Source organism: Pterocles gutturalis, unplaced genomic scaffold (genome assembly GCF_000699245.1).
Source record: "Pterocles gutturalis isolate BGI_N339 unplaced genomic scaffold, ASM69924v1 scaffold48793, whole genome shotgun sequence".
In the NCBI taxonomy this organism is placed as follows: Eukaryota; Metazoa; Chordata; class Aves; order Pterocliformes; family Pteroclidae; genus Pterocles; species Pterocles gutturalis.
In genome coordinates, this window is record NW_010122297.1 from 14,035 (window position 1) to 24,954 (window position 10,920).

At 39.2% G+C, this 10,920-nt stretch overlaps 1 protein-coding gene across 1 annotated transcript in view; it reads right to left on the reverse strand.

Moving 5' to 3' along the window:
- The window catches only part of LOC104464691, a 22,755-nt gene extending 12,000 nt beyond the window's left edge, over window positions 1-10,755 (reverse strand). Inside the window, exons 1-2 of the mRNA XM_010077475.1 lie at window positions 10,563-10,755; window positions 24-145 (exon numbers count right to left, since the gene is read on the reverse strand). Of these exons, the coding sequence (XP_010075777.1) occupies window positions 24-145; window positions 10,563-10,755 (315 nt within the window). The remainder of the gene's footprint in view (window positions 1-23; window positions 146-10,562) is intronic.
- Window positions 10,756-10,920: the final 165 nt, after the last annotated feature.

The window sequence follows — 10,920 nt, forward strand, 5'->3', positions numbered from 1 at the left end:
GGAGACCATAACAATTAGCTTACTTTCTGAATAGCTTGATGTTCTGAATTAAACATTGCTTCGATGGGTAAACAATTCCGCAAATCTTCAGCGATATTTTTGAGCACAACGTCACTGTTACTCACCACAAGCTCATCAAAGTCATCTATAAATCAAGACAAAAAAAACCCTGAACAATCATATGTAGATCATGTGGACTAAGTGATGACCAGTACAATGCAGTTGCAAGACATAAACAATACCAGATGGATAAGGTTTTTATTTGAAATGCATTTTTCAGCCTTTGTTAGCTTTTCCAGCCAATGACAGATTTGGATTGTAATAACTTTGCCACTTAAAATAAACGTAGTGCTTTTTTGAAATCCCAAATTATTTTCATATTTATAAACCTGTAACTCACATATGATGGTCTGGGCTGCCACCAAAGTGATACTGTTTCAGTTTAAGATATAAAAACATCAAAGATGTTTTTGAACTTCTGGAGAAATTACAAAATTCATAGTTCCTTGAATGCAGGCGCTTTTTTTTTTTTTTTAATACAAGTTTCTTTTTATACATACCATCCTCCTAATAAAGTGGTTACAAAAAAATCAGGGATAACGCACAGTTCAAGAGTTCAACTCACAATACATTTTACGCGACTTAAACTATGAAAATATTTCAAATGTGAAAGAAAATTGGAATGGATGTAAACCAGTATGCTTTTGCAAAGCTGCGCTGTAAATTCTTGCTATTTTTCCAGGATATCCCTGCATTACTTTAACACCTTTTTTTTTTTTTTTTTTTTTTTTAAGACGTCTAGAAAAGAGATGGAGAGGGAACCTTCGGAAGACACCAATCCTTTCTTCTTCCAAGGCTGAATCAATAATAAGAGTCACTACTTCTCCAAACTATTGTTTTAAAAAAGATTGTTAATGCTGGAGACTCCACAACCTCCCTTAGCAATCTATTCTAGTGCTTGACTACACTTACTATTAGAAAGGAACACTTTTCTTAATAACTGATCTAGATTTCCTCTGACACAATTTAAAGTCAGTACTCTCTCTCCCAGTCACAACAGATATAGAAAAGTTTGTTCCTCTCCTGTATATAGCAACTTTGATGTGTCCCTTCAGTCTTCTTTTCTAGAACAAACAAAATCCACTTATCCAGCCCTTTCCTGCATTCTTTCCAGGAGTCTGATCCTTCTTACCACTCCCCTCTGGATCTTCTGGACTCCCTAATTCTTTATGACCTGCAGTATTGAGAACTAGACACATTACTCTAGCTAATGGTTTATTTGCACTAACAAGACCTTTCACATCTTGCAGCCAACATTCTGCTTACACACCCCAGTTTCATGTTAGCCCTCTTTCCTGAGCATGATGATCCTAACTGACATTCAGCATGACTCTGGTACTTTTCTGTTACGCTTTCCTCAAAAGAAGGCCTAGATGAAATTTCTTTTTGTCTGGACACCTCACTGCTTTGAGGGCAGTGAACTGGTTCTAAACAAAGGCACATTTCAGGTCAAAACTACATACCTGTAAAAGAAAGAAAGAAACAAACAAAACAACAAAAAGCAATCACAAACCTAATCCTGAAAAATATACCAAACCCATCTATTGATTCTTGTCTAAAAATAGACATGTTTGTCCTCTCTTCCCCACCCCTTTTGTTTTGTTTCTTGTTCTATTTCGACCTCCACCATGTTGGGCAGGGAGTGTGGTTTTTACATATATGTACATCACTCACCAAAAGAAGATCTGACAGCCTTTAGAGGTGTTTAAAAAAAGCTGATGTTTGTTAGCATTGCTGTCCCAGGTGGGAAAATTAATACAGACAAGTTTGATGGCAAGCAGGTTCAAAATACATCTATAAAACATGCTACAGTTTTCTCTATGCTAGTATACTTAATCTTTCCTGAGGAACACAGGTGGTGCTAGAAACCCTGAGAAATTTTTAGGCTAGTGTAAGAAACAGAGACTAGATAAACATTTAACTACAAAATGCTTCTGAAATTATTTTTGCTTAAGCACTGTAGTGAGAACAATATGATTAAAGAAACCCTCATTCATTAGCGCAAGACACTCTAAAGTGTAAATGTAAATGGTTCGTTCTTTCATGATGTCCCAAAACTGACTCCAGCAGAAAATCCTGAATCTGCCATAGTAAGCAGCAGAAACTTTACATCATCTGGATTCCCTTACCATATATTTGGTTCACTATTTATCTATAGCACTAACGCACCAAGGCCCTGATGGGCACAATACCATTGGTAGTTTTTATATGACAGGGAAGACAATTTGCTGTTCCAAAGAACTGTGAGCTCACAGTTAAGTTCTCCAGAACCTCAGCTCCTAAAGAGATGCAGACTTTGCATTGAGGAACACAGGAGGGATAGAGGCAGCAGCTGCAACAGCAGCAGCATGAGCAACGCAACAGGTGCAATGCAGCAGCTCCAGCTTGTCAGCATTTTAATTTGAAACCTCTAACAAGCATCCACCTCCTGTTAACCTCATGGTCCACCCAACAGCTTGCAGATTGGTTACAAACGTCCCAGTAGCAGTGAGTGATTTTTCTGATCAGCTCATGGGAGACTTCTATGGATAGGACACAGCACAGGAGTAAACCCAGAGATTATGGCAAGGGAAGGTAAACAGATGTAGCTGTTGCTTAACTGGGACCGTCAGCATGATGACAGGCCCTCAGAGGGCAAAGGAACCAGAGTTTGCTGAGGTGGATCACATCTGAGGAAGTAAGAAGGAGAAAAATCCTGCTACAGACAGAACAAGAGAGTAGAAAGCTGATATTAGCAGCTGTACAGACCAGTGCCTGTGGGCAATAAGCCTCTACATCTGGCACATGCTTTAAAATAATACTATTACTATGCAAGAGAGCTCATCCAGCTGTTATACTGCCTGTTAAGAGTATCAAATTCATATATAGTGTTCAATGAAATGCAGGACGTGTTCATAGACCACCAGGCCAGCCACATCACACTGCAAATGCAGAACTTCAGCTCCCTTCCTCCCAGAGCTGGTGCGTCAGTAGGATCTGCTCCCTCACGGCCTGGGTGACCTTTTCTGGCTAACACGAGTGGTGGACAGCTCTCTAGGCTATTCCGTGTCCCAGCTCTACAATGGAGAAATGGATACTTTCAGCGGGAGACAGGTAGGTACCACAGCCACTTTCCTCAATCCCACGATACCCTTTCCCTGCCTTGACTTCCATTTGTATGATACTTGTCACAACACTGACCATCTTACATGGGGCCCTCTGAGCTCTTCTTACAAAACAGAGTATGACACAGAAGAGTTCTCGTGGATGCTCTGTATGAAACAGGACCTAGGGAAAATCTTACAGTGCATATGCAGCTCAAATGAAAAACTGGTGGAACACCGATACCGAAAAATGAATGGAAATGCTCCTTCCCAACTTATCAGTTAATACTGTAAAGTGTAAGCATGCAGGAACAAAAAAAAGAGAAGGAGGTTTGAACACACTCCTTTTGAGATAACAAAATGGCAGCTGCAGCAGAAGCTGTGCATGCAACACTCTGTGCTTGTGTGTATAGTCTGTGACTGACCTCAGATGTGGAGAGCTGCCTCATTCCTGTCAAAGCAAGAAACAGCAACAGCTACTACAATAACTCATTTACTTTTGCAGTATGTAAATATAGATTGTCATCAACTATGGGACACAGGTGCCAAATATGAAAATAGGCATTTCTGCCTCAGACCAGTAGAATTTTATCAACTCCACCCTTGTGTTTAACAAATTTGCTCTTGAGAATCTCAGTATCACCTTACAAGGGATCTTCAAAGAACAAACAAAAATAACAAACTATTTTTGACATCATTTTAGTGCCTGTTACATGTATGAAATAGAGAGTGTGCAAGCCAACCCCTGTGCTCATTGAACAGACAACTAACCAGGAAAGAACTGTACAGTTCATGAAATACTGCAACATGAATCACAATCATTTGTTTATGGAGGAAGTATGAGTGCACAGTGTTTATATTTTACTTCAAAAACCGGTTCTACTGGATCTACTCAACATGCATTTATAAAATTTAATTAACACATTGCAAAAAGCCTAATTAACACCCTGGTGCTACTCAGCCTTTCTATGGCAAATATAACACAAGCTAAGAAAACATCACAAAGCCTCACACCGGATAGAGAGCACCGCTATACCAACATCTAAACATCCTTGCACTGCAAAATACATGACTGAAGACAAGCAATATATGATTTGAAAATGACAACAGAAGATTACATGTCACGTGGAAAGAAGAGGATTTAGCAAAGGCAACTGTAACAGCAAGCACCTTATGGTTTTCTAGACATATTCAGACTCACAGAAGTAAAAAGCAAATGTTAACATCCATGTTACTCAATACGAGGTTAATTTAATAATTCAGTGTGTTTTAATGATACTGAGCAAACAGGACAAGGAGGAAGTCCCATATCTCTAAAACATTACTATCTCCTTTTTCAGATGAACAATTCAAGAAGCAATCTGTGACCTCAGTATACCAATTTCTTCAGGAACTCTTTCTATCCCTAAGCATACTTAGCTACTGGTAGAAAGTAATCAGCTTTTTCCAATAGGAATATAACCAGAGCTTATTTTATTAGTTCCTTAAGTCTTTTACATTCATAAATTGAAAAAGCTTCAAAGTTAGATTTTAAACAAGATAAGTCACATAGCTATTTTATAATCACTAGTTTTCCCCACCATTATTAAGATTCAGTGACTAACAACTTGGAAGTACTTAGTATTCTTGAGACCTCTCTCGCAGCAGTATCATTTGTCACAACAAAGGAAATTAATGCCAATTCCCAAAGTTGATGATTCATGAAATCACAGGTAACATCCTATTTTAGTTTACCAAACAACAGAGTAGTGGAAAATATTTTTGGTATGGCATAATTTTAACAAAGAAATACATTTCAGTTAATATGGCTCTGCAATGCTATCTTGACCTCTTCTGAAAGGATATTTTAGTTGAATAAATCACTTCTACCAATTTGGATATGAAGCCTTGTACTAAATTGCTTTTTCAAACACACAAAAAAATTACACAGTCTACTTGTTACATTGCAGAAACCCATGCTTTCATCTTTTTAAAGAGACTCATTCCACTTTAGTTCCACCTGCAGTGATGATAGTTGTGAAAGGAAACATTAAAGACCATTTCCTGTAAAAGAGTCAGGTTTTTTCTTATACTATTTCCTATTCTTGTCTTGTGAAAATCGTCATTTGTTAATTTTACCTATCAGGTCTGGGAACACAATAATGCCTAGGTCACAAAGTACATAATAGAAAAAGCTTGGTCTGTTCCAAGTATGATGAAAAGTTTATTCTCCATATGCAGAACACTGTCCTAAAGCAGCACATCCACCATGGTCCAGTTAAGTTAATTTTGTTGGATACCCCCACCTCACTGCCTGTTAAAAGCCTGAATTTACAGCACAGACTGCCCTCAACTTTCAAGTCACAAGACTAACTCCTACGCCAATCTCTTAAAAAGCTGGTTTGCTCCTAGTACAAGTGAATCCACAAGAAAAAAAAAAATCATACTTAATTATATGTTTTTTATCCTTATCTTAGAGGATTTGCAATGGCTGATTATTCAATGCTTGTTTTCAGTAATATATCTCTATATGAACAATCGACAATTCAGACCAGTATATCACTTTGAAATCTTAGCTTTATGTTTAAATGTTTTTAATGAAATGCTTAGAATGGAAAAATTTGTAAGATTGTTTTATTTCACTGTTATGTGACTGAAAAAAGATTTAAAAACTAGTATTAGAATATTCCATTTCAGCCTGGCCGAAAAAAAAATAATTTAAATCTATCTTAAGACCCCACGACAGTACATGAAAAAACATAAAGGGTCTTTCTATCACCTTATCTATGCTTCACTCACAAGAATCGAGAGACAGGCTTTTGTAATCTGCATTAAAACTCTAAGTACAGCAACAGTGTTCAACAGTTGACAGTAAGTAGAGGGGTTTGGTGACTTCAATTTCAAACTTGAAATTAGGATTCCTGTGTTTATTTCCTCAGATTCCTGTATCTCTGTTCATGTATAGAGATAGCTTGATCAATTCTGCTTTCACTGCTTTTTTCCAGCACCCATTCTTACCAAATGCAACCTCTCCTGCTACTGAAAATTCTTAAGTTTGGGCAGTGGAGGAGCAAGAGGTAATATGACCATACACACATTTATAGAGAAGCTGTACATCAAATGCTGGGACCCAACTGAGGGGGGACCTTCAGCGGGGTTTCCCCAAGTGGTTTGAATTAGTTCTTGGGCTTCACCCAAGCTTTTTTAGCCAGAACTTCTGGAACATGCTTACTGTAGAAGGATATTAAAGCATTAATCATCCTATTATAAAAAAGTTCAGTTAAGACACCAAAGGTTCCTGTTATTCCTTCCAACTCTCATTATTTCATTTTCTTTGAGACCTAAGACTAACTCAAAAGAAAAGCTGGAATGCAAGTCACCATGAAATGACGTACATTTCACTGCAGTGTGTGGGAAGAGCTGGCTGCTTGCGAAACAGCAAAGCAGTGTTGCTAAGCAGCTGCCTTAGAACAGTAATGTCTTCTTCCATCATACATAAAGATTTGGAATTTCTAAAATTTGCAACACCAAAAAAAAAAAAAAAGCATAACTGGTTATTTATTCTGTATTCGTACGAAGAAGAAAATAAATAGCATCTTGCACACACTTACATTCCCGTAATTAACAAGGCAGATTAGTCAGAAATCATTAGAGTGAGAACCTGTTCAACATTTTCTCAGTTCCACATAAATAAAAGTCCTTACTTTAGATAACTGGCTTTACTATAAAGTAATTTGTCTCTTCCATGGAAAAGTTTCTCAGTAACATTCCATTCATACAGCATGCAAGTCAGAAAACACCAATTAAGTTCAATTAATAAATAAGGCTGTCTTTGCAACAACACTAATCCTAAAGGGCAACTGTTGTATGCAGCTTTACTCTAAGGCTGCATGTACACTTTACTTGAGAGAGAGGCGTGAGGGAGGAAAAAACGCTGCCTGTAGCTAACACTGGAATCATTCCCAGTCCTCCTCAGCTGGAAGTAAAACTATAAGCTCAACATCTTGAAAGAAACAGGAATAGGATGGCAGTAGGAGGTAGGGGGGAACCCACACACCATAGAAAAACAACTTGTCTGTGAGGATGCCATGTTTGTTTCCATTTATCCTATCTGTCTTTGCTTACACATTTTTCATTCAGAGCATTATCCTCCCATCCTTACCACTTTTCTTCTTTTCTTCATCAGAGGTTTGTTTCTTTCCTACACCTGTATAGCCAAAGACTAGTCTTTTATTTCTGTGTGGTACAGAGATGTGGTACAGAGATCTAGTAACTTTTTAGCATCTCCCATACAACTCCTCTCTCGGCACAGGGAAACCCCAAATTCCTTGCTGTATTCAGGGCACAGCACCAGAAACCTCAGTACCAGCTCCTCAGTATCCTCTGTCCAGCCAGTATTACTCCACTATCTAGTGTTACAACGAGAAGGACAGTACACTTACTGAAACACAAGAATTCTGAGGGGGGAAAAAATCCCACAGTAGAAGTTACTGTCAGTGACTTCATCCACAGAAGCAGCTCAGAGAAACAATACAAAGGGAAGTATCATCAAGAGTCTTGTGTTGGGGACATCACCCAAAATATCTGCAACTCCAGGGAAACTGCAAAAACAGTAAAGGAACGTAACCTGCTGGACAAATGCCTCTGCTTACTGTTCAGTGCTGCAAGAAAACAAAACCAGTAAAAGAGAGAGAGAGAGAGAGATTATCTCTCTTTTCCTCTAGTCCTGTAGTTGCCCAGGCTGAAGAAAAGGAAAACTGGAGATACACCAGAAGGACACTGCCATTCAGAAAAAGCTGAGTGGAAAAACATGAAGAGGTTAATAGCCTAACAAGTCAATTAATACATTTTAATTGGATAACAATGAAAAAGTCTTACAGATAAGCACAAAACCTTTTAATTCTCTCTCCTCTACTATATACCTATATCTACATATGTACATAGGCTAGAGGGGGAGACTGTAGCACCTCAAGATAGCATAAAAATTGGCCAAACATTAATACTTTTACTTAAAAATTCATAATCAACAGATTCAGAAACTGGTAACTTCTACAAACACTAGCAGTAGACCAAATTCTAGAGTCTCTAAATTTCTCCATAAATGTGGCGATCTGGGAAATAAAGTTAGCCTAAGTCACACATGTCGCAAATGGCCCATCTGGGAACAAACATGGTTGCCTATAGCTTTATACAGCATCAGAACTTGGCAAAATACAATCACAAACTGTAAGGAAATGCCAAAGATGCAGATGCCCAAAGTGCAATTTAATTTCTCAGAAAATAAATTAATAGCATCCAGCCAGATGTTATTTTTTTTCTGAAAAAGAGACAAAATTACCATAAATTATTATTGGATCACAAGCCTGTGCACAAAGACAATAAAATACCATCAATAATGACTATAAGAATCCTAAAACAAAAAAGATTCTGAAGATGGCCTGTCAAGAAGACTACAGAGATGCAGTTACATTCATTACTTCAGCTGCTTGATCTTGATTGCCCTACATATACTGTCTACTCTGTCCTCTGATCTGCAGCACATGACCTAAAAAGTGATTGAATGGCAACTAGAAAACTAATTACGTTAGTTTTAAGATGATGTATATAGTGAAGTAGCAGCAATCAGCATTGATGAAAACAATACAAAAGCAGAAGGACACAGATTTCTCAGATGTACCACGCACAAAGTAGTTCAAAATTTGGAACCTGATCTACACTTTAGCTTGCATCTTAATTATGAAGAGTAAATATGAAACAAGTACATATATTTCCTTTCATGGAAAGACCTAGATCTAAAGTTCAGAAAAAAACCTGAGAGATCATAAACTAATAAAGCCTACTTGTCTTTCACATAAACTATCTATCTATGAGAATTTTTTGGAAGCTGTAGCATTTTCAAAAGCCATTAACTGACAAAGGATTTTTGCAAGTCTACATAAACTATGCCATTAGCTAAAAATTCCTATGGCAGAGGTAAAGCATGATCATAGAATCAAAGTGCAGAAAACAGTAAGTTCATGTTTCGTAACTGAAAGAGTTTAGGATTTTCAAGTTTTACTAGTGAAGTTCCCATGTGCTTTACCGTATTTGCAAAGGAGGCAGTAGGATGAGAAAGCCATATATACACACCACACAAACTAATACAGGGTAGAAGGAGCTGTAATGATTTATTTTAAGTGAACAAGCAATATGAATGACTGCATATGAAATTCAACAAGATTTTTACCTTACAGCATACTGAATGGAAGAAAAACACTTCTAACAAGACTATTTACAGTAACCCAGGCACTGTTTAGCAAGCAAAGCATGCTACTGCATCCAGACAAGGACTGCAAAAGGGAGGGATGAAATACTGCTTACAGCAGAATGCTCTACCATTATGTCTATACAGACATATGTGCAGACACATACATGTGTATATATATCTGTGTGTACATACAGAGAAAAAAAGAGCATTTAGTTACAGTTAATACTAACAACATCCATCGAACTTCAGCCCTCAAGTCTTAGGGAGTCCCACCTCTGCTCTAATCATGAAGGATGACTCACAGATGCTCTGGACGTCTTTCCCACTAAAGAACCTGCTGGGGTGGGAGGCCTGCGTGCCCACCTGAGGAGGGTAAATGCTGTGCTCCCAGCTGGTTCCTTTCCCGCAATGCCAGCAGAGGGGCCACTCAGCCAGAGAAGGATCTTTCCTGCCTCCCTCCGAGCAGTCCCAAGAACTGCAAACCACAGGGCAACAGCTGTCCAGTAAGGACCTGGACAGCTGGACAACTTCTAGGTGTTTCGGCTGGACTTTGTGCAACAGTCCCCATGTGTTTGATTCTGAAGATTGTTTCTACCCTAAAGCAGAGGTGCTGGAACAAAAGACCTGAACAAAAAAAATAACCCTAGCACAACAGGACATGACTTGGGAAAGTAATGTATCGCATGACAATTTTCTCCCACCCAATGCATGATCACCAGGGAGTGGGTTTATCGTCTTAGCAGGCAATGATTAATAAACACGATGCACATTTATCGTCTGCTTGAGACAGGATCAAAGGACTCAGAGTGCCTCCAAGAATCATATCTGCAATGGCAAAATGCAAATATACCCGCAGACTAAGCAGCATTTAGTCAGTTTATTCAACATGGCAGTATGCGCCTACAGCTTAGTGCACTGCCTGTATGCACGTTTTCCATCTTTTTGTTCGGCTGCAAATTAACAGTTTGTGCACTGACCCACATTTCCTTTCTTCATCTGTGACAAGATGCTTGATTGCAGCACGCTGATGAAATTATACTGAGGCACCAAAAAGAACACAAACAGAAAACTATATTAACTTGAGACAACATTAAGTGGGGAAAGTATTATTTGCAAATTAGCTCAAACCACTATTTTCAAGCTTCTGAAAGGTTGCTGCCAACGTGTGTGAAGTTGCACATGACAAGACTAACCTCTAAAAGCTTCTAGACATGCCAGGAGCAGAGTACCTCCGTGTGACCTCTGACATTTCACGCTAGAGAGTTTAAGAGGTAACCACCCCAGCTGTCTGTCTTGCTCTTCTGCCGGGAGCGCCCGTCTCTGCGGCACAGCCGGAGGAACAACCGCGACCCTGCACCTCTGCCCGACACTCCCAACCTTCAGCATGCCACCAGCTCCTGTTCAGCCGGACCGAGGAGCCTGCTAACCGCGGCACCCGAGAAGCGGGCACCGGACAGCTTCGGGCACAGCAGCCCCCCTTCAGACAGGGAGAGGGCGGGCGGCCCCGGACGGGCTGCCTGCGCCACGGCCTCCCCGCGCACGGCAGCTCCC